Source organism: Pongo pygmaeus, chromosome 11, assembly GCF_028885625.2.
Source record: "Pongo pygmaeus isolate AG05252 chromosome 11, NHGRI_mPonPyg2-v2.0_pri, whole genome shotgun sequence".
In the NCBI taxonomy this organism is placed as follows: domain Eukaryota; kingdom Metazoa; phylum Chordata; class Mammalia; order Primates; family Hominidae; genus Pongo; species Pongo pygmaeus.
In genome coordinates this window covers 139,770,721-139,797,180 of record NC_072384.2, presented here as the reverse complement: position 1 = coordinate 139,797,180, position 26,460 = coordinate 139,770,721, and the positions used below count along the sequence as shown (strand labels likewise).

At 50.8% G+C, this 26,460-nt stretch overlaps 1 protein-coding gene across 15 annotated transcripts in view; it reads left to right on the top strand.

Moving 5' to 3' along the window:
* Positions 1–26,460, top strand: part of HDAC4 (histone deacetylase 4) — a 356,755-nt gene that overhangs the window by 220,369 nt on the left and 109,926 nt on the right. For 11 of the 15 annotated variants that reach the window (XM_054477421.2, XM_054477425.2, XM_054477422.2 and 8 more), the window contains 2 exons: positions 4,546–4,696; positions 20,956–21,076. In XM_054477421.2, the coding sequence (XP_054333396.1) occupies positions 4,546–4,696; positions 20,956–21,076 (272 nt within the window). The remainder of the gene's footprint in view (positions 1–4,545; positions 4,697–20,955; positions 21,077–26,460) is intronic. The other 4 variants (XM_063648197.1, XM_063648199.1, XM_063648196.1 and 1 more) reach the window with 2 other exon arrangements.

Genomic DNA, 26,460 nt, shown 5'->3' with positions numbered 1-26,460 from the left:
CTGCTGGAAGGCAGCCTGCAGGTGCACCTGCCTGGGTAGGGTCTTGCCTCAGCCCCTCCTCTCCTCCCTCCTTTCCTGGGTGTGGGCCTACCTCCCGCCACTTCTGCAGCTCTTCTATCCCCATACTCCTGGCTGTAATTGAGTCCCACCCGCTTTGTGAGGGCTGTAGGTGGGTGGGTGTGTTTGTGGACAGGGCTTTCTGTCTCGGGGGAGAGCGGCAGTTCCTGTCCCCAATGTCTGGATGCTGACCTGCTCTCTCTGCTGCCGTAAATCCTCAGTGTGTATGACCACAGGTGTGACTGGACAGCCCTGCCTAAAGCCTGAGGTCCCACTGCCCTGAACTCTAAGCGATTCCTGTGGGGCTCTGCCATCCAGGCCACTTCCGCTGCCATGGGGCAGTGGGCGGGGAGGCTGGCTGTGGGCTGCAGGCTGCAGTGGCCCGGAAAGACCAGCGCTGTGGTCTCCGTCCCGGAGGCTGGGGCGGCCTCATTCCAGAGCTGTCTGCTGGGGTCACTGCAATGGAGCAGGCGGTTTCTGCCAGGGGACCCTTCCTCGGGGTGGGCCATGGGGGGCAGCAGCCCAGCACACCCTTCCATCCACGTGGGGCTCTCATGAGGGGCAGTCATGTTCGTTTTGCTTGTTCACTGCCACCGCCAGTTTGAGGTTGCCGAATGCCATTTGGTTGGCCAGTGCCTGTCTCTGTCCCTTGTCTGGGCTGGGGGCTTTACTTACAGAATGGAAGAATGAGGAGTTTTACCTTACAAAATTATACAGTTGATGTTACATTTAACATTGTGGACATGATGTGATTCAAATTTCACACAAGTCACAGACACACGGGGTGACTGGCATGTCTCATCTTGAGTAGGAAGAGGCTGTGAGCAAGCTGAAATCCTTTCTTCCCTATTTACAAGTGGCTCTGGGTGGTCGTGGAAACCGGCTGAGTCCTCAGCAGTGGGAAGCGAGGCCCAGGAAGGGGATTTATGCCCCTGGTGAGGCCATTCCTCATCCCCTGCACCGCCTGTGACCATGAAAGGGCTTGGGCCAGGCTGTTTTTGCAGGCTGGATCTTCCCAGAAGCCTAGGGGTTTGAAAGGTGTGTGTGCTGGGTGCCTGGGGGCTGAGCTGGACCTCCAGGCTCTCTGAGAAGAGGGTGTGGTGGCCACCTGGAAGCTGACTGTGCAGGGGCAGCAAGGGTGTGGAGCTTGCCAGTCGGCTCAGGCCTCTCATGTGAAGAAGGACCCAGCAAGATGCCGGAGATGTGCCCGGACACACTGCCTGCCCCCGTCACATTGCCGACGCCACTGAGGGTCAGCGCCCACAGAGAAGGGCAGCGCCCTTGCACACTCACAGTCACCTGGAACACACGTGCTCACTCCCAGGCACACACATTCAGAACACACACTTGTGTGCACAAGCACGTTGATGTGCACGTTTCTCCGTGCGGGCAGCCCTGTTGTCTTGGAGCAGCGGGCCCTGTAGCAGAAGGCTCGTGCCGCCTCCCGCCCTGAGCACACTGCGTGGGCTCTCAGACTGCAGCACCTCAGGGGCCCAGCCCCCTGCCCCTGCTGGCCCTACTCTGTCGGGGTTGCCTCTGCCCGTCTGTTGTAATCCTTTTCATCTGCTTTCCTACCCCTCAGCCACTTTCATTTTCCTTTGTTATCACCTCTTGCTCTGAAGTGACGCACATTTGTTGTAGAGCAGCAATCAGTCCCGACCTTTTTGGCACCAGGGACCGGTTTCATGGAAGATGTTTTTTTCCGTGGACAGGGGTGGGGTGGGTGCAGGAGAATGGTTTCAGGATGAAACTTCCACCACCTCAGATCATCAGGCATTAGATTCTCATAAGGAGTGTTTATCCTAGATCCCCCACACGCACAGTTCACAACAGTCTCACACTCCTGTGAGAATCTAATGCTGCCGCTGATCCGGCAGGAGCTTGAGCTCTGGTGGGAATGCTCCCTAGCCTGCCACTTACCTCCTGCTTTGTGGCCCATTTCCTAACAGGCCAGGGACTGCTACCCGTCCACAGCCAGAGGTGGGGACCCCTGTCGTAGAGGGATTGAAGAATACACAGGGATGACAGTGTGATGTGGGTGGCATCCCGTGGGCACCAGTCCTGCTGTGCCAGCGCAGTCACTCATGGAGTACAGGCGCCCAGTGGCTGCCTGGCACGCACACCCCACTCTGTGCCTTGCTCATCCTTTCCCTGGCCTGAGCCTCATCCTCCAGGAGGAACCACCAGCTGGTGGAAGCCCCACTCTGGAGCCAGCCCAGAGCCCCTGATTCACTAAATTTCCTTCACAGAAAGTTTCTTGGGCCACTCTGGTTGCCAGGATGCCTGCTCACCCTGTACCCTGTCCCCATTCCCTCTTCCTCCATAAGTGGAGCAAGACCAATAAAAAACAAGCCACCAGTGGCCGGGTGAGGCAGCTCACGCCCGTAATCCCAGAGCTTCAGGAAGCTAAGGCGGGAGGATCACATGAGCCCAGGGGTTTGAGACCAGCCCCAGCAACAGAGCAAGATCTTGTTTCGTCAAAAAAGAAAAAAACGTATCTGGTGCAGTGGCGTGCACCTGTAGTCCCAGCTACTCAGGAGGCTGAGGTGGGAGAATGGCTTGAGCCCAGGAGTTCAAGACCAGCCCGGGCAACATAGCAAGACCCCTTCTCTACAATTTTTTTTTTAAATTAACCGCCATCTATTTGGGAGTCTAAGGTAGGAGGATCACTTGAGCCCAGGAGGTCAAGGTTACAGTGAGCTATGATTGCGCCACTGCACTCCAGCCTGGGCAACAGAGCGAGACCCTATGTCTAAAATAAAAGAAGACAGTGGGATAAGAGACAACTGATAACTGAGCAAGCACTGGGGACAGCAGACAGATCATGACGGGGACACGTGCGGGCCACAGAGGGTGGCGGAGAGGCTCTCCCAGGCAGGCGGGTGGCAGAGCTCCTCACACCTGTGGAGGCCTGGCACTTCCCCCGGGCTGGCCCAGGGGCTTGTGTGGAAGCCGAGGAAAGTGTGTGCAGACAGCACCCTGGAGCGTGTGAACAAGAGCAGAACCATCTCAGAGGAGCAGAAGGATGTGCGGGAGCCCTGGAGCCTGGGCTGGGTCCCAGGACAGAGTCCCAGGACAGAGGTGCTCTGGGTTTGCAGGAGTCCCTCTCAGGGCGTCTGATCAGTTGCACCTTCCCACACTCGTCAGCGCCAGGCCAAATTGTTCCTTTTCACCTTTTCCGATACCGTGAGTGAAACGGGAAGTGTTCACTAGTGAGCTTGAACATTTATCCCCATTTCTTTTTAAACAGTTCTTCTGTGCATCTTGTTCTTTTTTGCCCGTTTTAGTGGGCTGCCTGTCATATTCTCATTAATGTATAACAACCATTTATATAAAATTTGTATGTCATAAATACTGCAGTTTTTCTTTTACCTTCTGCCTTTTAATTGTTATTAAGACAAACATTTTATGTCTATGTCAGTTTTTGAAATACGAGATAATTTATTCTCGGTAGAATGCCAGCCCTTAAGGGTGCTGTTGGGTGGCTGTGCCCTCCCCTGTAGACACTCAACAGGTCGGACACTCCACCCACTGGGGCGTTTTCTCCGGCCTCGGCACCCCCAACCCTACGTCACCCCTGCAGAGGCAGCCTTCTTCTGATTTTCATCTTTGTGCATTAGTTTTTTCTGTTTTAGAACTTCATGTGAATATAGTCAGCCCTCCATATTTTTGAGTTTCACCTCCACTGATTGAGCCAGCGGAGGATCAGAGCCTGGACACACTGAGGGCCAACCACCCGTATTTCCATGCCAGGCTGTGGTGGAATGTGCAGATCTGGAGCTGCAAGTGCAGTGGCTCAGCAGAGGGTCTTTCAGTCTTGCCTCTTCTCTCTGCTCTTTCACCCTCCGCCAACACCTGCTGTTTAGCAGTTCACCTGTGTTTTCTTGTGTACACGTAGGTTGTTCTTTTTTATGGTTAGGTGGTATTCTCTTTGATGAACACACATCATTTCTCCAAGTGTCCACCTTCGAGGGAACGTGTGGGTTGCATCAAGGCTGGTCTGTGACCAGAGCTCCCATGCACGTTCTTGTACAGGCTTTCTGTGGGTGTGCTTCCGTGTTTCGGATAAATAGCTAGGAATGGGATTGCTGGGTCTCAGGGCAGATGTGCGTTTAACTTTATAAGAAAGTTCCCAGCAGTTTTCTGAAGTGGTTGTACCATTTCACGCTCTTTTCACTGTCTTTATGTCGTTCTCAGAATAGCATTTCCAACTTGCAAGATAACATAACTCTTCTTGCGTGTTTTCTTTTAGCAAGCCAATGGCTTTTGTTTTTAATGTTTTCCACTTAAAAGGTAAGACAATGCCCAGAGCCTGGAATGGCCCTGACTTCTTTTTTTGGACTGAAATAGCAGCAGTGCAGGGCAGGGCAGTGCCCAGGGCCACACCAGGGCAGACATGTAGGGCCTGGGCTGGTTTCTGGGGTCTTCATTGGGTCTCTGTGTGTGGAGCCTGGGCTCTAACCGTCTGTCTCCTCCTTCCGCTTGCAGCAACAGCAGGAGATGCTGGCCATGAAGCACCAGCAGGAGCTGCTGGAACACCAGCGGAAGCTGGAGAGGCACCGCCAGGAGCAGGAGCTGGAGAAGCAGCACCGGGAGCAGAAGCTGCAGCAGCTCAAGAACAAGGAGAAGGGCAAAGAGAGTGAGTGCGGGCACGGAAGGCCAGGCAGAGGGAGGGAGGCCGGGCAGAGGGAGGGAGTGGGGGCAGGGACTCCAGAAGGTGGGGGGCAGAGGGAGTGAGTGCAGGAGGGCACTGGGGCAGCACGCAGGGAGTAGGGAAAGATCTAGGGGCAGCTGAGCCTCACCATGGTGACTCTTGCCACTTCGCCTGTGCTGGGTTTCTAAGAAGCAGGCCAGGAATGGGACCCCCACCCCCTGACAGGGACAGTGAGTGTGACAGTATGTCAGCCCACCCATGGTTAGCTCCCCCTGTGAACCAGAGTCCATGGATTTATCTTCATCCAGGGCTGCAGGATTCAATATTAACATCAAAGCAAGGGGCATTCAGCCCGACTTTTGGTTTGATTTAAACATTTTAAAGACTATTTGGCAGGATTCCTAATAGACTTAAAAATATTAAAAGCCATAAAGCATGCCAGATGCACAGTGAATTTCATCTGTGAGTTCTGCCCTGCATTTTTCAAAGTACTTTTCTTTTGGGAGCATTTTATAAGTGCCTTGAAAGCAGGTGTGAGGTTGTACAGCGACCCACGGCCCAGTGAGGGCCAGCAGCGTGCTTTTCCTATCTGCTCCTTCCACTCTGAATTTTGCCTTCTGTGGGGGCTGTGTTTGTACATCTGGAGACCAGCGTGGTCTGTTTTCTAAGGAGAGCCCACACTTGATACTATCCAGGAGAACATTGTATTTGCTGTTTCCCCCTTTGGAAAGTTAGAGGGACGCATCTACTGAGGAAAAGGTCACAGTGTCGCCCCTGCTGACTGCGGGCTGCTGCGACAATGACCCGTGGGCTCCTCTGCATGAGGACGGTGCCCAGCGTCGCCAGTATGTCTGAGCCCTGGTGTGTCCCCGGGGTGCAGGGTCCACCATGGGGCTGAGTCAGCTCTGAGTATCCTCTCAGATCTTCACTTAAAAGAGCCCTTGGCTCACTGTGTGTTTATATCCTTTCTATGGACAACTTATTGTTTTAAGTGACAGAGACAGTCAGGATCTAATCACCAGAGTGAAGGGACTTTCATAGACACTCCGAGTTTCTGCCCAGGACTTACATGCTCAGTTAAACTTGGCTGTTCCCTGGTAATACTGAAAATGATTCGAGGTGTACATTTTCCTCAGGTAACAGGATTCCAGGTAAGGAGAGTAGAACGATTTACTCTTGTAGGGCTGGCCCATGAGTAAGAAGAGAAGTCTTTATGCACTTCCCCCTTCCCCAAAGATAACTCCTCTCCTGACATTTAACATGGAAGATTAATTTTGCCTGCTTTTGAAATGTATGTAAATGAAACCCTTAATATGTAGGATTTTAGCGTTTTGCTTCTTTCTGTGGACATGATGCTTGTGAAATTCATCCCCATTTTGCATTTAGCAAGAGGTCATTCATTATCTATTATATATTGCTGCATGGTGTCCCATTTATAAATGCACCAATGTAGTCATTTCTTCTAAAGTTGTTAGATATTTGGCTTGTTTCCTAACCAGAGCTATTAAAAGCAATGCTGCTATGTGCATTCTTGTACATGTTTCTTGGTATATGTGGGCAAATGTGAAGTGAAGTTGTTGAACTTTGGGGCATGTGTGTTGTCAGTGTTCATACGTGATGCCCAAAAGTTTTCAAAGTAGTGTACCAGTTTACACTCCTACCAGCCATGTACGGGGGTTCCTGTGGCTCCATATCCTTGTCAACACTTGCTGCTGTCAGTCACTTTAATTTCAGCTCCTCCTCATGCCCTCAGCTACATTTCTTTGATTACCAATAAGATAGTTTATTTTCGTAAGTTTTTTTGCCAAATGAATATTCCCCTTTTTGTGAAGTGCTTGTTCAAGTCTCTTGCCCATTTTTCTGATGAGAGGTCTCCCTTTTTCTTGATTTGGAGTTGTTCTTTATATATTATGGAATCAACCCTTGGCCAGTTGTACATGCTGTAAATCTCTTCTTCCACTCTGTACTTTGCCTGTTCACTCTCTTAATGTTATCTTTCAGGCACAGAAATTCTCCCTTCTAATACAGTTTCAGTCTTTTCCTTTAGATGGTTTTGTGCCTTAAGAAATCTTTCCTTTCTTCAAAATCTTGGATACGTCCTCTTTAATTATCTCCTAGGAGCTGATTCTACCTGGAATTGAGACTAGTGGGGTTTTGTTTGTTATTGCATCGACTCTGTGGTTCAAATTAGGAAGACCTGACATTTTTACAACATTGATTATTTACCTTCTTTAATTCTTCTTAATAATTTCTTAATAGTTTTATGTTTAGGAGGCTTGCATATATTTGATTAAATATGTTTCAAGCCATTTGATGGCTTCGGTTGCTATTGTGAATGGCTTGGTTTTTATAATTTTGAAAAGCAGTCAGTTTTTGACTGTTGACTTCGTGTCCAGCAACCCTGTTAAACTCAGATATCCTAATCATTAATAGATTGTTTGGAATTTTCAACATTTAGAATCCTGTCATCTATAAATAATGACAAGATTGCCTCTTTTCTGATTGGAATACCTTTTATGTCTTTTACTTGCTTATTATGTAGAATGGGCTGAGATTGCCAATATAGTATCGAATTGTGGTCCTGATGGCAGGAACATTTGTCTGGTTCCCAGTTTCTTGTTAAGTGCCATGTTTTCTGTAGGGGTTTTGTTTGTATTTTTTACTCATTTGTCTGCTTGTCTTTGACAGGTGCTATTTATCAGATTATGGAAGTTTCCCTTCCATTCCTTGTTTGCTCAGGGTTTCAATATGAATGGATATTGATTTTTGTCAGGTGCTGTTTCAGCATCTTTTGAGATGATTGTATAATTTTTTCGCTTTATTTGGTTAATGAAATAAAGCATATGGATTTATTTGAATATAAATTCTAACTGGCATTTTTAAAATAACCCCAGTCAACTTTATTGTAATATATTATCTTTTATGTAGTGAAAACTTGGATTTGCTAACATTTTATTTTGTATGATTGCAACTGTGTTCCTGAGGGAGATTGCCAAACAGTTTCCTTTCTTATAATGTCCTCGTCAAGTTTTGGTGTCATGACTATGCTGGCCTCAGATGAGTTAAGCATTGTTCCTCTCTCCTTTTGTATTCTCTGGCAAAGTTTATTTAACATGGATATTACTTTTTCCTTAAATATCTTGTGAAACTTACTGCTAAAGCCATCTTAACCCTAAGATTTTCTTTGTGCAAAGGTTTTTCATTACTTATTCAATTTTTAAAATAGTTCCTGGGACATTTTTCCCCCCCAGCTCACTTTAGCTAAGTTGTATTTTTTTAAAAGAAATATATGCTTTTGTTATACATTTTTGTATTTTTGGCTTAGTGGTTTTTGGTGTTGTGTCCTTTTCTGGTGTCTTTTATGTTTGTCAGACCTTTAGTGATGTCCTCTTTTACACTCCAGATATTGGTTGTTTGTGCTTTTTCTCTTTATTGCTGCTATTTTGTTTTGCTTTTGTTTTTCTTGGTCACTCCCTCCAGAAGTTTATCAGTTATTCTTTTCAAAGACTAGCTTTTGACTTTATGGATGTTGTTTGTTAAATATCGATTTCATTAATTTCTAGTGTTTTTATTTTTCTATGTTCTATTTTCTTAGGGTGTATTGTGGTTTTTGTAGCTTTTTTTTTTTTTTTTTTTTTTTTTCTTTTTAAATAACTATTTTTATTCTTTTGTATAAATAAAATTTCACAGGCTTCAAATTCTCATGCTTTACTTTTAAACCCGAGATTGTTTTTTCACTTATTTATTCATATCATGCCTTATGGAAATTTCTTTTTCTGTATTTTCTCTCTTTGCTGGTATTCACCTGATTAAATATTGCTCTAAAAATCACCATGGCATATGGAAAGTCTCAAAATTGTACCAAAAGTGATAACTTATGTCATTCTTAAGTGGAGTGAAAGGATAGCATCAGTGAGAGCTGGTGTTGCCCACCAGGTCTCCCTTTCTTGGAGGGCTTGATGGGGCTGAGGAATTTGTTAGTAATTGTTACCTGCCTCTAGTGCTGTGGTGAATTTGCGACGGTCTGGCTGCACATTGGAATCACCTGAGAAGCTTTAAAATACTCATGCCTGGATCCCACCCCTAGGGGTACAGCCTAGTTATTGGGAATTTCTTTTTTTTTTTTTTTGTTTTAATTTCTGAAGTATTTATTGATCATTCTTGGGTGTTTCTCGGAGAGGGGGATATGGCAGGGTCATAGGATAATAGTGGAGAGAAGGTGAGGAGATAAACACATGAACAAAGGTCTCTGGTTTTCCTAGGCAGAGGACCCTGCGGCCTTCTGCAGTGTTTGTGCCCCTGAGTACTTGAGATTAGGGAGTGGTGATGACTCTTAAAGAGCATGCTGCCTTCAAGCATCTGTTTAACAAAGCACATCTTGCACCACCCTTAATCCATTTAACCCTGAGTTGACACAGCACATGTTTCAGAGAGCAGGGGGCTGGGGGAAAGGCCATAGATCAACAGCATCCCAAGGCAGAAGAATTTCTCCTAGTCAGAACAAAATGGAGTCTCCTATGCCCACCCCTTTCTACACAGACACAGCAACAATCTGATCTCTCCTTCCTTTCCCCACACTTCCTCCCCTTCTCTTCAACAAAACCGCCATCGTCCTCATGGCCCGCTCCCGATGGTCGCTGTCTCTTCGGAGCTGTTGGGTACACCTCCCAGACAGGGCAGCCGGGCAGAGGCGCTCCTCACCTCCCAGACAGGGCGGCTGGGCAGAGGCGCTCCTCGCTTCCCAGACGGGGCCGCCCGGGCAGAGGCGCTCCTCAGTTCCTCCCAGACCGGGTGGCAGCCGGGCAGAGGCGCTCCTCACCTCCCAGACGGGGCGGCCGGGCAGAGGCGCTCCTCACTTCCCCGACGGGGCGGCCGAGCAGAGGCGCTCCTCACTTCCCAGAGGGGGCGGCCGAGCAGAGGCGCTCCTCACTTCCCAGAGTGGGCGGCCGGGCAGAGGCGCTCCTCACTTCCCAGACGGGGCGGCCGGGCAGAGACGCTCCTCACTTCCTCCCAGATGGGGTGGCGGCCAGGCAGAGGCGCTCCTCACCTCCCAGACAGGGCGGCCAGGCAGAGGCGCTCCTCACCTCCCAGACAGGGCGGCCGGGCAGAGGCGCTCCTCACTTCCCAGACTGGGCGGCCGGGCAGAGGCGCTCCTCACCTCCTAGACGGGGCGACCAGGCAGAGGCGCTCCTCACTTCCCAGACGGTGTGGCGGCTGGGCAGAGGTGCTCCTCCCTTCCCAAATGGGGCAGCCAGGCAGAGGCGCTCCTCACTTCCCAGACGGTGTGGCGGCCGGGCAGAGGTGTTCCTCCCTTCCCAGATGGGGCAGCCAGGCAGAGGCGCTCCTCACTTCCCAGACGGTGTGGCGGCCGGGCAGAGGTGCTCCTCCCTTCCCAGATGGGGCAGCCAGGCAGAGGCGCTCCTCACTTCCTCCCAGACGGGGTGGCGGCCAGGCAGAGGCGCTCCTCACTTCCCAGAGGGGGCGGCCGGGCAGAGGTGCTCCTCACTTCCTCCCAGACGGGGTGGCAGCCGGGCAGAGGCACTCCTCACCTCCCAGACGGGGCGGCCGGGCAGAGGTGCTCCTCATCTCCCAGACGGGGCGGCCGGGCAGAGGTGCTCCTCATCTCCCAGACAGGGCAGCCGGGCAGAGGTGCTCCTCACTTCCTCCCAGACGGGGTGACGACCGGGCAGAGGCACTCCTCACCTCCCAGACGGGGCGGCCGGGCAGAGGCGCTCCTCACCTCCCAGACAGAGTGGTCAGGCAGAGGCGCTCCTCACTTCCCATATGGGGTGGCGGCCGGGCAGAGGCGCTCCTCACTTCCCAGATGGGGCAGCCGGGCAGAGGTGCTCCTCACTTCCTCCCAGATGGGGTGGCAGCCGGGCAGAGGCGCTCCTCACCTCCCAGACGGGGTGGCCGGGCAGAGGCGCTCCTCCCTTCCCAGACGGAGTGGCCAGGCAGAGGCGCTCCTCACCTCCCAGAGTGGGCGGCCGGGCAGAGGTGCTCCTCACTTCCTCCCAGACGGGGTGGCGGCCAGGCAGAGGCGCTCCTCACCTCCCAGACGGGGCGGCCGGGCAGAGGCACTCCTCACCTCCCAGAGTGGGCGGCCGGGCAGAGGCGCTCCTCACTTCCCAGAGTGGGCGGCCGGGCAGAGGCGCTCCTCACTTCCCAGAGTGGGCGGCCGGGCAGAGGCGCTCCTCACTTCCCATAGGGGGTGGCAGCCGGGCAGAGGCGCTCCTCACTTCCCAGATGGGGCAGCTGGGCAGAGGTGCTCCTCACTTCCTCCCAGACGGGGTGGCGGCCAGGCAGAGGCGCTCCTCACTTCCTCCCAGACGGGGTGGCGGCCAGGCAGAGGCGCTCCTCACCTCCCAGACGGGGCGGCCGGGCAGAGGCACTCCTCACCTCCCAGAGTGGGCGGCCGGGCAGAGGCGCTCCTCACTTCCCAGAGTGGGCGGCCGGGCAGAGGCGCTCCTCACTTCCCAGAGTGGGCGGCCGGGCAGAGGCGCTCCTCACTTCCCATAGGGGGTGGCAGCCGGGCAGAGGCGCTCCTCACTTCCCAGATGGGGCAGCTGGGCAGAGGTGCTCCTCACTTCCTCCCAGACGGGGTGGCGGCCAGGCAGAGGCGCTCCTCACCTCCCAGACGGGGCGGCCGGGCAGAGGCACTCCTCACCTCCCAGACGGGGCGGCTGGGCAGAGGCGCTCCTCACCTCCCAGAAGGGGCGGCTGGGCAGAGGCCCTCCTCACTTCCCATATGGGGTGGCAGCCGGGCAGAGGCGCTCCTCACTTCCCAGACGGGGTGGCGGCCAGGCAGAGGCGCTCCTCACTTCCCAGATAGGGCAACAGGGCAGAGGCGTTCCTCACTTCCTCCCAGACGGGGCGGCCGGGCAGAGGTGCTCCTCATCTCCCAGACGGGGCAGCCGGGCAGAGGCGCTCCTCACTTCCTCCCAGACGGGGTGGCAGCCGGGCAGAGGCGCTCCTCACATCCCAGATGATGGGCGGCCGGGCAGAGGCGCTCCTCACTTCCCAGATAGGGCGGCCGGGCAGAGGGGCTCCTCACATCCCAGACGATGGGCGGCCAGGCAGAGACGCTCCTCACTTCCTAGACGGGGTGGCGGTGGGGCAGAGGCTGTAATCTTAGCACTTTAAGAGGCCAAGGCAGGAGGCTGGTAGGTGGAGGTTGCAGAGAGCCGAGATCACACCACTGCACTCCAGCCTGAGCACCATTGAGCATTGAGTTAGCGAGACTCCGTCTGCAGTCCCAGCACCTCGGGAGGCCGAGGCAGGCAGATCACTCGAGGCCAGGAGCTGGAGACCAGCCCGGTCAACACGGCGAAACCCCGTCTCCACCAAAAATACAAAAACCATTCAGGCGTGGCGGCGCGCGCCTGCAATCCCAGGCACTCGGCAGGCCAAGGCAGGAGAGTCACAGGAGCCCGAGGCAGGGAGGTTGCAGCAAGCCGAGATCCCGGCAGTACAGTTCAGCTTCGGCAACAGAGGGAGACCGAAAAAAGAAGGAGAGGGAGACCGAAAAAAGAGGGGAGAGGGAGAGGGGGAGGGGGAGGGGGAGGGGGAGGGGGAGGGAATTTCTTTAAAAAGCTTTTGTAGCTTTTTGATATAGATACATAGAACATTGATTTCAGCTCTCTCTTCTAACGTATGCTTATATAGCTATACATTTTCCTCTAAATGCAACTTTATCTGCATCCCACAAGTTTTGATATGTAGTTTGACAATCTTTGTCTTTCAACTAGTTTGGCCCATTTACATTTAATATAATTATTGATATATTTATGCTTAAATCTATCATTGTACAATATGAATTATAATTATCTCAACTATTCTAATGCACTTGTCTTGCTTTTAATGTATGTTTTTAGTGATATATATATATTTTTTTTGTTTTTCACCAGCTTGGTAATCACTATTTTGCTGTTTCTTTACTGATTATCGGTAGGATTTCAACAACTGTCTTTGATCTATCATAGCCTTATCTAAATTAATACTTTTGCCAATTCTGGCAAAGTAAGGGTCTGGGATACTTTAACTCTTAACTTATATACTATTTTGACCTGTATTTAACTCTAAGCTTATCTTTAACATCACAAGACATTGTTGTTATTATTTTATATAGTCAAGATTTACTCATAAATTTATCCTTTCCACTTTTATTAATTTCTGCATGTCTGAACTTTCATCTGTGATGTTCTTTATTTACCTTAATGTGGGTCTAATGGCGATGAGTTTTCTTTCTGTTCAAAATGTCATTTCAGGTTAATCTTTGAAGGTTATTTTTGCTGAGTATAGAATTCTAGGTTTGTATTTATTTTCTTTCGGCACTTTGAGAATGCCATTCCATTCTCTTCTGACTTCCATTGTTAATCTCCAGAAATGAGCTATCCATCCTATTGTTCCTTCTTTGGAAATAATCTTTCTTCCCTGGCTATTTTTAAGATTTTGTCTTTGGTTTTTTGAAGTTCTTCTTTAATGTGCTTAACTATAGTTGCTTTCATTTTAATGTCTTCTTTTTGGGATTTGTAGTTCCTAAATCTGTTGTTTTATACTGTTATGAATTCTTAGACCTGATTATTCTCAAACTTCACCTCAACAAATACTGACTTTGCTCCAGTCTCTCCATTTAATCCATCTGGAATTTAGTTATACACCTGTGTTGGATTAGCTTTCAGTATCCCCTTAAGTTTCTTAAGTTATTTTTGTGTCTTTGTTTCCTTTTTCTTTTGCCTCAGTGTGGGTATTTTCTTCCAATTTATCATCCACTTCCCTAATTTGTGCTTCACCTGCACAATAATCTGCTGTTAAACTTATCCATTGGATTTTACATTTATTTGGTTTTCAGTTATAGGATTCTCATTTGGCCCTTTTTCATAGTTTTCCATAGACTTTCTTGATCTTATTTTTTTCTGCACGTAGTGCAGTTATTTTGGAGTCTGACTGGTAACACTCTCTGGCCCTGTGGCAAGGCTTTCCTGCCTGTTGTTTCTCTCAATTTTTTTTTTTTTTTTTGGTCAGATTGTGTTTATTTCTATGGTTGGATATTTTAGGTTGCATGGCTGACTTTGCACTGTTGTGATGACGGGGGACCTGGGATGGTGACACATTCTTTTTGAGTGGACTTTGTTTTCCTTCTTGTAGTTGACCAGAAGTGGCCAAGCTTCTTAAGCATCTGAATGCAGTCAGGTCTGGAGCTGATTCTGAGTTGGGTTTCAGGCCTTCAAAGGGCTGGTGGATTTCTGGCCATCGTTACTCATAAGGCATATCCCTTTGAGGTCCTACCCACAAGCTCGTGAGGTTTATTGGGGTCCTTTCATTTTCCTCAGTTTTTGTGGCCCTATCAAGGGCCTCTTCCGAAACCCACTATTGACTCTAGAGAACAGGCTACCTGAGGGTGGGGTCCCGCTCCCCGTGGTCCCTGTCTCTGACCTTGGCCCTGGTGTTCCACGCTGCCCTAGTTGCTCTCTGTGCCTTCGCACAAAAGGCTCGGGTGCTTTGTCCAGATCTTCTGACCATTTCCAGTAGGTTTAATTGAATTACCTGAATAAAAATTCTTGAACTTACATTATTGAAAACACAATGTCCTTGGAGTACTCCAGGTTTCCTAACCTGTTCTTTATACTGTTTATATTCTTTGTTTTGTCTGGAGTGAAAGGATATGTTAATATTTGGTTTGTTTGGTGATTTGCCTTCATATAATTTTTAGATTGTGAAATTGGCATTTTGCTTTTAATTAATCTGCACTAGATTTGAAGTTTTTTCAAATAGGACATTTTTGTTCATTTGTTTGTATTTGAAATCCTTGTGTTCTAAAAAGAATTAAATAACTATTAAGTAAATTTAGTTTGTAAGTTTATTTTTAATGTAATGAATGTTATAACTAATGCTAAATTAGAATTGGGATATAATCTAAACTGTATTATTATGCCTATATTATTTTGTTCATTTTTATAAATATTTGCTATTTCAGACTAGATATATTGTTCCTAAGAGTACATAGCTAATGCACTCCCTGAGTTTTTAGTTTATTCCTCTATTTAGCTATTTCCAAGTTCTTAGTAATTGTTTTTGTCCATAAAACTAACACTTTTATCAGTTATCACAGCATTTTACTCTTGAAATAATAAATGCACTTTAAATGTTTTTTCACTTTAACTGGTAGAATTTCAAGGTAGAAGGCCTCTGAGGAGGGTTTATATTCCATTTTAGGTCTAATTTTTGCATCAGGATTTGAAAGTGAGTACTAAATCTGCATGATGGCCCTGGCTCCTGTCACACTGATTAGATAAGATGGTGACTTAATCCCCAGGGATTGCCCACAGGGGCGAGCTTCCAGACATGGCTACAGAGGCCTTGAGGAAAAGGACCCTGCAGACAGGGCTGCACTCACGCTTGGTCTTTGCATGCAGATCCGGGCCCTCTCGGTAGTGGACGGCTGTGCTGTGGGTCTCTGTTCACTCCAGGGTGTTCTGCCAAACTGATCCCGAGTGGAACCCGGCTGGCAGTGTTCTTGCTTCTGAAACTGCCTAGTGTGTGGCCTGGGTTGAGGACCAGGAGCCCAGCTGAATCCTCTGGCTTCACGTGTGAGGAATCTGAGTATCTTAGAGGCTCCATGGCCTGCCAGGCGGGGCCCACCCACCCTGTGGGGTTGCTTTCCACTTTAGAAAGCTGCCTTCCATAGACAACAGCACGTGGTCCCCGTGGGAGCCCTGTGCGCGGGGCTTTGACGTGTCTGGCCTGTGCTGGTGACGCCGCAGTGCAGAAGGCGTGTGTTGGACCCACATCGCAGGGGTGTGCGCCACAGGCCGAAGCACTGGGGCCTCTGCCTGGGGTCCGGCCCCCCCTCCATGCTTCTGTGGTTCACTGGTAGCCCAGGGTGTATCCGATGTATTTTTCTTTGGAGTAGGGAAAATAGTTGCTTATCAAATAATTGAAGTTTAAAATTTAAATATCAGCTGGGTGATTTGTGCCACAACTAACCAACAAATAAGAGTTTTTCAGATTGCCTAAAAGCAGCTTGGTCTAAATTACTTCCTCAGAGTTTACCAGACTCTTCCAATAAAAATACCACCTTGAGGCTCACAGAATATGAAAAGACTTCACTTCAGAAAACATTTTGGATCCGTTTACCAGCCCAAAACAATCCCTGCACTGCATCCGAAGCACCGTCCACCCTTAACTGGAGCTCTGGAATGTTCCTGCTCCCCTCTAGCCCCGTCAAAGGCGGCAGTCCCGGTGGTTTTCACTGTGGATTTGGGTGGTCAGGTTTTATTATTAATAATAAACTGTGTACAGTTGGGTACTTGGCAAGCTTGCGTCGGCTCTGCAGCCCTCAGAGTGTGGTCTTGTGGTGAGGACGCAGGGCCGCAGGCCCCTGTGGTGGACGCCACTCGGGGGCTCTTATGTAAGCGGGGACCAGGGGCCGGTGTCTTCCCCCATGAAGGAGGTTCTTGTTTGTGCAGGCTGGAGGAGCAGTGGCGGGCCGGCGCAGAGGACATCAAGCATCTCCAGCGTCTAAGCATTTGAAAACACGGTGCACAGCATCTGTTTATTCTCTTGGGTTTTTTTTTAAGTGAATTTCTTGTTGAGTATCTAATAAATATCATTACACTTATAAACATTTACATTACTTTTAATTTTAAATAATTCTGCACTTTTATTTATTGATACCAAGTAATGCAATTCATTTGAGAGAACAGTGGCAGTTTTCATCATGTTTAGCAAGAACACACTGTCTTTAACCAGCTAGGTTTTGATTTAGATTAACGGCACTTGGGAATCTGAGACGCACACCTCTTCACATAAATTCGGGGAAGGAGCAGGAGCAGGCTGGACTCGGCCCGAGCAGTGTGGAGCGAATACAGCCCCGCTTTCTCTCACTGCGGTTCACATTCGCAGCCCCACAGGGAATGGAGAGAGGTCACTGAGCAAGTCCTTTGCTTTGTGTAAAAATGACGTGAAAGGCTGATCCTGAAAGTCATTAGGTGTCCCTTCTGTGAAGTTGTGCCTTCCTCAGAGGCAAGGGGGTGGGGGGAGAAAAAGGAGCACTTTCAGGCAGAAGCCAAGCAGAACCTGCCACAGCTCCATCGTCTGGACTCGCCAGGTCTGGGCCACGGCCCTCCTGAATCACAGCCATCCCTCCCCGAACACAGCCGTGCCTCCCCACCTGCCCCACCCCACCCAGAGCTGCTGTCCTCCTCTCTCTGCCCCGCTCAGCTGTTACTCGCTCACTCATTCCTTAGGTCTTGGGCGCACTCTCTGCCCCCTGGTATGGGAAGAACTTGGCCTCTTTTATCCACCGCTTCATCTCTGCTGGCCAGAACGGGCTGGCATCTCATAAAGCCTTTATCCAGCGGATGAGTGACACTCAATGTGAATTAAGGAAAAAAAAAAAAAGTAAAAGTAAAAATTAGAGAGATCTGCTATCCATTTATTGAATGAGTTTTTTCATTCTAGTACTTTAAGTGAGAAACCTGTTGACAGATGAGCGTGTGTATAACCAGAAGTGCAGAAACAGGGTGGGGGTCAGAATCAGCCCCTCATTTTGAATACTCTCCTAGTAAAGTCTGAAAGATCAGAAGAAGATTCCTTGGTGATTAGAAAGGTCATGAATCAAGAATCGATGACTTACGTTCCTCGTGTTTCCTGCTAGCCAGGCCTATGCTGGGCGTGGGTGGGGTGTGAACCCCAGTCATGCCTGCCCCCCCCCGCATGGGGCATGAACCCCAGTCATGCCCAGCACCCAGCCCTGCATAGAGGGAGCCAGGCAGGACCCAGGCTTGTGGCCAAGTCACCCTTTGCCACCGAATGGTGTTTGCAGAAGCAGGGAGAGGGCATGGGTCATAAAGTGGGTCCTGTTCCTGGAGTACACACCCTCCCCCGAGGAGGGCCAGTGGATCCACAGTAACAGCTGTCCCTGGGAACTGGTGTTTTGAGGAGGTAAGGCTGACTGCACTGAGTTTGGGTCTGCTGGAAACTGTTGAGGGCGTCCTCGTCCCGCACACCGAGAACCTGCTTCTTGTCCTGCTCTGCTGCCTCCACTGAAGGACGGCCGTGTAGGGGGACCTGCAGGGCCGTCCCCTCCAACAACTGGCCATCTGGGTCCTCATTGTCACTGTCGTTGTCACCAGCATCATTGTGCGGTTTGACTACTTCCCTGCACTGTCAGCAGCGTGGGTAGTACCCAAAAAAATGTTATCCGTGTAAAGGCAAAAAATTGAAGTTACCCATTTCACTTCTTATTTCTTTTATCAGTAAAGTTAAGCTGATCTAACATACTCATTGGCAAATTTGCCTTCTCCTTTTGAAATTCGCCTTCTGTGTTCTCTGCTCACTTATCTTCCCCACCACCCGGCCTTTCCTTTTATTCCTAGTTGTGGATCAGTTTGTATATTTACAAGGTTAACTCTCTGGTTTAGGTCTGGGTCTGTTTTTCCAAAGTTAGCAACCGGTTGCTGATAATCTTTTAGGAATGCCAGTGATCACATGCGTGGGAATGGTAGAAGCGAATGGTTTCCATAAGTGTGTGATCTTCTGACCAGTCCCCTTACAGACAGAAAGACAATTCGGCTAAAAGTGCTTATAAGTGATGTTCAAGTCTAACGCTGGGTGCCCTGAAGAAGCATCCCTCCTGTCCCCCACCCCCACCCATCCCTCCTGTCCCCCCACCCCCACCCTACCTGGGGCAGCGCTCACCACAGTCACAACTTAGGTGATGAGACCATCTTCGGCAGCATGAGCTGGGGGACGTCACAGGCACAGCTTGACTCGGGCAGTGACATTATTTTCTCAGACCGTCAGAGAGCCCCAAGCCTGAAGCCTCATGCATCATGGTGGGCCTTCCTGGACTCATGCTGGTGGTCGTGTAGTTAATGTCTTTGTGTTTCCCTGGCTGGGCTAGTGCAGGCCCCACCACAGCCTGGGTAGACCCTGTTTCCAAGGGTCTCATTGCTGGCTGACCCTTGAGCAGACATTGAAGTTCCCCCCTGATGTAACGGGAGTGGGGTTCTGCTGTAGGGAGCACAGAATGAGCCTAACTAACAAAAACTCCATCTGTGAGTGGCAGCAAAGACATTTGGTATGTGACGAAGGTGGCAAGGAAAAGACATCTTTCTAATGATATTAATCATTTATTAGCAGTTGGTCAGAATATCCATACAGCCTTATATGCCAAAATCCATTTCCAAGCCATCAGAGTGAGTCATGAAAAAATTTAGCAAATAACCAAATGAATGAAAACCCAACGCCAGAACCAAGGATAAAGTTAAAATGATTGCTTATTAACCGTTGAAAGGAAGAACAATGGCAGAGTTTTAAGGAAAGGGAAAACTCACAAAGGAAAAACTAAAATAGACTTTATAAAAACAAGCATTTGAACATTTTACCCAAATTGTAAAAGGAAACAGGCAGGGTAAATGTTCGCACACACACACGGAGCAGCCGAGAGCCACAGACCAGGGCGTCCGTGAGACTTGGTAACTGAGCCAACCTCACCTGAGGCGCACCTGGCTGCCTTTGTGTTCTCCATCCACAGTCGGGGGATGAGAATACCTATTTATAGCTCTCATGCAAGGCTGAACCAGGCCAGGGCTGGTATATACTAGGCTCTCAATACAGCCATTATCATAAGAAACCCACGCAACTCCAGTAGATGCAAGTATGAAACACACACACGCAGACCCACAACACCACAGTGCACATCACAGGAAGATTCTAAGAACACGTAAGCCAAGGACATGAATTATCTCGCAAGAGAGGAAATCGGCGCGTGTCCAGCGGTGCTCAGGGATGCCTCACAGTGATGCCTGCTGGCTTTTGGGTTTGGGCAAGTGGTGATCTGAGGACCAGCAGGAGGAGCAGCTGCCCCCACTGCAGGTGGGTGGGTGGTTTGGGGGTCAGTGTGTAGAGACGTTTCACTTTTTTTTTTTTCTTTTGAGACAGGGTCTAAACTCGCATTGTGCAGGGTGGAGTGCAGTGGTACAGTCTTGGCTCACTGTAGCCTGGACTTCCCGGGCTCAGGTGATTCTCTCATCTCAGCCTCCCAAGGAGCTGGAACTACAGGCACATGCTACCACACTCAGCTAATTTTTGTATTTTTCTTAGAGACAGGGTTTCGCCATGTTGTCCAGGCTGGTCTCGAACCCCTGGGGTCAAGCAGTCTGCCCTCCTCAGCCTCCCAAAGTGCTGGGATTCCAGGTGTGAGCCTTCGGGCCTGGCCTATGTGTAGGGATATTTTGGACAGCAATTTAGCAAGATGTGCCGAGGGTTAGAATAGTAAGTTTGTTAGATGTAGTCATTTTGCCAGTCTGTCCTGAGCAAGTAATTCTAAAGGTGGTCAGTGTTACCCACTCATAAATGTTCACTGCAGCGTGGTTTCTAACAACCAAAACTGCCTCCCAGTCGGGAAGTGGTTTTGTAAACATGCTTCACTCACCTCAAGGTATGTTTTTGACCATTACAAACGCTATCTGAATATTATGCAGCACTAGGAAGATACTTAAGGTGCTGTAAGAAGGATAGAAGTACTGTGTGGTTAGATTGGAGATCTGAGGAGCGCAGCAGGCTCCATGCTAACAGGCCTTGTGTTCAGGCGGTAAGACTGGCCTTTTTTTGCCAGTTCCCTTTAATGAGGCTTTGAAAAAGAATCACCGCCACGGAAGAAAACCACAGTTTCGACTTCGGTCCCACTTGGTGCAGTCACTCCGCCTGCCCGAGTCTGAGCTGCCAGGCTGGGGAGGACAGGCACTGCCCTTTGATGCGGTTGGAAGCAGAGCCGGCCGTCATGTCGGCGCAGGTGTGGAAGCACGCCCGCCTGTGAGACCGGCTTTGTCCCTGCGTGATGCCTCCATTTGCACAAAGCCTTCTCTCTTAGATTCTGCTTTGCGGTAGCAAGAATGCAACCACCGCGCTGCCACTGCCTAATTCAGAGTGTTCTTTTATGTAAGAATATTAAAACTTCCTTCAGAAGTGGGTTTTGTGTTAGCTAACAATAAGTCTTTCGGATGATTAAATCTGCATTTTAAATAGAATGCAATTGTATAAAATCTTGATGGGAAGAAGACCTCTCATTAAAACCCCTCCCGGCCTTGGTTCTTTGAGGAAGCGCTCAGGAGGCCACAGCGTCCTGAAGGTGCATAGCCGTCCCCAGCCGTTCCCTCCCTCTGTGGTCCCGCTGCCCTGCATTGCCGCTGTAGGGCAGAGCTACACTTCACCCCCTGCTATGCTTTCTCCCACGCCAGGTGCCGTGGCCAGCACGGAAGTGAAGATGAAGTTACAAGAATTTGTCCTCAATAAAAAGAAGGCGCTGGCCCACCGGAATCTGAACCACTGCATTTCCAGCGACCCTCGCTACTGGTACGGGTAAGTGTGGGTGTGGGGAGCACCCCGGCCTCCTCTCTGGGGGCCCAGAGGACCGTCTGATCATCAGTAGATTTGCATGGAGCCAGCTGTTCACCTGAGGCAGGGAGGGAGGGTGAGGAATTGAAACCCCAAGCACAGTGGTGCTCGGATGTGGGTGACGTGTTCTGGGGGTACACTCGTGCGGCAGCCGTCCTCACGGGGGGGCCCACCTCCAGAGTGACGCGGTCTGGGGGTACACTCACACAGAGGCCATCTTCACGGAGGTGGGCCCACTTCCAGAGTGACATGATCTGGGGGTACACTCACATGGCGGCTGCCCTCACAGGGGGACCCACCTCCAGAGTGACGTGGTCTGGGGGTACACTCCCGCAGCAGCCATCCTCACGGGGTGGGCCCCCCTCCAGAGTGACGTGGTCTGGGGGTACACTCACACGGCAGCCGTCCTCATGGGGGTGGGCCCCCCTGCAGAGGGACCAAGCAGTGCTCCGGAGGCTGGCGCCTGTCATTACTGTTGGTAATGTTGTGCCATTTTTCAGCCACAATAAGAGCCACTCAAACTGGAACTCTTGTCTGAATCCTCTGTGCTCCGACAGCGCTCCCACCTGACGTTTCAATGATTTTTAGGCTAGTCAGGAAGCCCCTGTGGTACTTCTATTATTTTATACTAAGAAACCCTGCCAGAGCCCACGCAATTGACAGAGACCACAAAAGACTTGTTCGTCTGAGGACTGAAGAGAGCCGACGTGCCATGCAAAAGAAGACCTTTGGGGGAGAGTTCGCAGAGCATAGTGCGAGCGAGTGGCGAGGTGATGCGGCTTTAAACAGTGAGCAAGGGCAACAGAGGATTGCTTTGAAATGTAGTTTTCTGCTGCTCTCAAGGTTCATTTCATTTCTAGAAAAAAATCCCATAAGGGAGTTTTTGTAAATCGAAATATCAGTAATTTCACTGGAAAAAAAATAGCTATTCTCAAGCCTCAAAATGGACAGCTGTGTGTAGTGAGACCCCCCCACAGCCCAGACGCGATCCCCCTTGTTTCCGTGGAGGCCACCCGCTACCCCAACACATCCCAAAAGGTGTTTCCAGCACAGGTGGCCCAAGCCCTCCGCTCCGGCAGCCGCTGTGCTTGCCAGTGGCACATAAGCTGCACTCACGGCAGACACACCGCCTGGATTTGGGTAACTCGACCAGGGACACAAAAACTTGCAAGGAGGAGTGAGACCGGCGTCCATGGGAGGCAGCACATGGCAGCAGTGAGCCGCTGGGACCTGAGAGAGGAGGTGGCTTCCTGAGAATCACTGGCAACCAGCACCTGGGAGCCCGCTTTGAGGGGGACCCCGATCTGCACCCCCAGAGCCAGTCCACTGCCTGGACTGGTTGTGGAGAAACTCCATTGTCCCACTGGCTGGGGCAGGGTGTGGGGTTGTGGGGCAGAAGGAGCAAGGGACAGGAGTGTGGATTGCGGTTCAGATGGTGCCCCTGGGGCCCAAGCTGGAAAGGGCAGGATGAGGAGCCGGGGGCAACGTGGGCCTGGAGCCTGGCGGAGGATGGAGAGCTGGAGTCCAGAGCCTGCTGGGCCAGGGCAGGGCTGCCTTGGGTCCCCCTGTGAGGCAGCCGAGCAAGGGAGCTTTGAGAAGACAGTGATAGGAGTGGGGCAAGCAAGGGCAGCCCTTTCTGAAGAGGAGCACAGAGTCTGGGAGGCTGCAGCGGGAGTTGGAGGACCAGAGCAGTGGGGCTGCTGGGAAGCAGGGGTCATGGTGAGCACAGGGCAGCCCCCGGAGGGTGGCCACGGCAGCATGGACGAATATGGGGAGCCGGCGCCCCCTCGCCCAGGAGTCAGTGGAGAGCGGACGGGGGGCCGAGGCTGGCAGGAATAGAAGCCGGGCAGTGGCTTGGACCTCTGATGGGAGGACAGAGCAGCAGGCCCAGGGAAAGGCTGCACCTGCAGTCAGGGAAGCCACGGGAGAAGAGGTGGCCTGGGGCAGCCTCAGGGCGCTGAGGGACGTGCTGAGAGACGGGAGATGGGGGGCTTCCAGGGAGGAAGGGTGACAAACAGAGTGGCTGGGGCTGGGAGGACTCACTTTTCCTGGAACTCCCTGGGTGAGCCAGGTGCTCAAGGTGGGTGTCTTGGCCTGGACAAGGCCAGCGTGCCCTGGCTTTAATGGCAGGCAGCGGGGGTACCTCTTCTCAGAGGGCTCTGGGGACCTTCAGGCTGGAGGGGGAAGGACTTATCTCTCAAATCAAGCAGAGGACAGGTTTGTTTTCCTTGAGTCTGGTGATTTTCTTGTTTTGCCATATTTGAACCCTGAACTTAAACATCATGGAGTGGTGGCAGAAACTTTGTCAGAAAACCGGCTCTTCGTAGGGAAAGAACTGAAACCCGGATCCCAGCTTCACACCACGCATGATTAGTTCAGATGTCATAGACCTTAGCCTAGACACAAAACTGATCAAACTTCTGAAAGGAGACCTAGTAGAAACTTTTCCCAACCTTGATGGTGAGGGGGAGGCAAGATTTCTTAGGTGGCCAGAATCATCGACTAGATACCAAAAACCCAAAACATGATATTTCCACAAACTGAAACACTTCTGCTCTTTGAAAGGCACCATTAAGAAAATTAAAAAGCAAGCTGCAGAATGGAAGAAAATATTCACAATGCGTATATCTGACAAACCGCTTGTATCCAAAACGTAGAGCTCGTTCCTGTAACTCAATAGTAAAAAGACAAGCCGCCCACTTAAAAATACGGGCAAAAGGTTTGAACAGGTAACTCACAAGAAAAGGCATGGGGATGGCCAGTAAGTGTGGAAAAGATGCTCAACATCGCTGGTCATCGGGTAAATGCAAATCAAAACCGCAGCAAGCAGCCCCTTCATACCTGTGGGGATGGCCGGAGTGAAACAGGCCGGGTGCTGGAGTTGATGTGGTGTCCCTGGACCTCTGCGTGCTGCCTGTTGGAATCCGAATCACACCTGGGGAAACGGGCAGGCAGTTTCCTACAAAGACAAATACCCACCAACCCTGTGACCCAGCGATGCTCTTTCTCCGTATTTGCCCAAGACATGAAGGCAAGCAACACGACGAGTCGTCTTCTTAGGGTCACGGTCACCAAAGAATGGAAACCACCAAGCTCCCATCAACAGGGGAACGGCCACGCAAACTGGGGCCCCTGCACACGTGGGAATGCTGCTCCGCAGTGACAAGGAACGGACCACTGGCGCCTGCAGCAGCTTCGGGGAGCCCCAGAGGCGTGGTGCCTAGACAGAGAGGCCACCCCCGTGACTCCACTGATGGGAAATTCAGAGTCAGCAAAGCGAATCGACTGTGAGAAAAAGCAGACCGGGGCTGGGAGGCTGCAGAGATGGATGGTGCTGTGGCTTCCTCAGGGCGCAGACTCCGTGGGTGTTTACGTGAGTCAGCGCTTCCAGCTTTAAGACTGTTGTGACGAGATGGCACCTTCCAGTGTGGCTGCCACAAGCCACACATGGCTCCTGAGCACTTGAAACGTGGCTGGGTCTGACCAGGACGTGCTGTAGATGCAGAGCATGGGATTTCAGACACTTAGTCTGAAGAGAGGACCTATGGTGTCTTATTAATATGTTTATATTGATTGTAAGTTGAAAGGATGGTTTTTATAATGATTTAATCGAATACTAAAATTAATTCCACCCATTTATTTTTATCCATGTTAATGTGGCTACTAGGAAATTGTAAATTTCACATGTGGCTCCCATCATGTTACATTTCTGCTGGAGTATCCTGGCGTGTGTGGTTCATCGTTGTATTTCTTGGAAATCACTGGTATGAATCTGATGAAAGGGCAATGGTTTGGAATGGAAATGGTTGAGTTTGTATGAAGCTTTATTCTACAGTCAAGCCAGTGTTTAGAAGAAAACAGTATTTGCTTTTCCATCTTCCTCCGGAAGACAAGGATTGCCTTTAGGTGCGGCATCCAGGTTGGCCCCAGGGCCCCGTGGGGGCTGCACCTGGGCTCCTGGCCCGGGGTCTGTGTCCCATCCCTGGGCTGCAAGAAACGAAAGGTTGAAAAACCGGAAGATAATTTCTGGTCAGGTGAGGCAGAGGGAGCAGCTCCGCAGGTTCTGCCCTCAGTGCTTCATGGGGTGGCCAGTGTGACTGTGTGTGTCAGTGTGGAGTGTGGCCAGGGTGAGTGTGAGTGTGGGGTGTGGCCAGGGTGAATGTGAGTGTGGGGTGTGGCCAGGGTGGGTGTGAGTGTGGGGTGTGGCCAGGGTGAGTGTGAGTGTGGAGTGTGGCCAGGGTGAGTGTGAGTGTGGAGTGTGACCAGGGTGTGAGTGTGGGGTGTGGCCAGGGTGAGTGTGAGTGTGGAGTGTGACCAGGGTGAGTGTGAGTGTGGGGTGTGGCCAGGGTGGGTGTGAGTGTGGGGTGTGGCCAGGGTGGGTGTGAGTGTGGGGTGTGACCAGGGTGAGTGTGAGTGTGGGGTGTGGCCGGGGTGAGTGTGAGTGTGGGGTGTGGCTGGGGTGAGTGTGAGTGTGGAGTGTGGCTGGGGTGAGTGTGAGTGTGAGTGGGTGTGAGAGTCCAGTGAACTTAGTGTGTGGTGTGAATGTGGGATGTAGGTGTGTGGAGTGGGTGAGGTGAGTGTGGGGTATGAGTGTGAGATGTGGGAAAGGTGAAAGGTGTGAGTGTGAGATGTGGGTGTGTGGAAGGTGGGCGTGGCATGTGGGTGGGTGAGGCATGAAGTGTGGGTGGGGTGTGTGTGTAAGTGGGTGTGAGGTAGATGTGGGGTGTGAGTTGTGTGTGAGTGTGGGGTATAGGCATGAGTTTGTGTAAGGTGAGGGGGTGTGGGTTGGTATAGGTTGTGAGGGGTGTGGGGTGTGGAATGTAGGTGTGAGTAGTGTGCAGTGCAGGTGTGAGTAGTGTAGGTGTGTCAGGTGTGAAAAGTGAGATGCAGGTGTGGGTGGGTGTGAGTAGTGTGAGGTGTGAGTGTCAGGTGTGAAAAGTGAGATGCAGGTGTGAGTGGGTGTGAATAGTGTGAAGTGTGGGGGCGAGTAGTAGTGAGGTGCAGGTGTGAGTAGTTGGGTGAGCTGTGGGTGTGGGTGTATTGTGAAGTGCAGGTATGAGTGTGTGTGTGAGGTGTGGAGGTGAGTAGTGTGAGATGCAGATATGAGTATGGGTGAGGTGAGTATGGGTGAGGTGTGTGTGGGTGTGAATAGTGTGAGGTGCAGGTATGGGTGGGTGTGAGTAGTGTGAGGCATGGGTGTGAGTAGTTGTGTGATGTGCGGATGTGAGAGTAATTGTGTGCGGTGCAGGTGTGATTGCAGCAGGGATAGAGCTTCACTTATGCTCGCCTCTGCTGGACGCTTCTTCACGGAGGGCACGCGTATGCGGTCTGGCCTGGGACCATGTGAC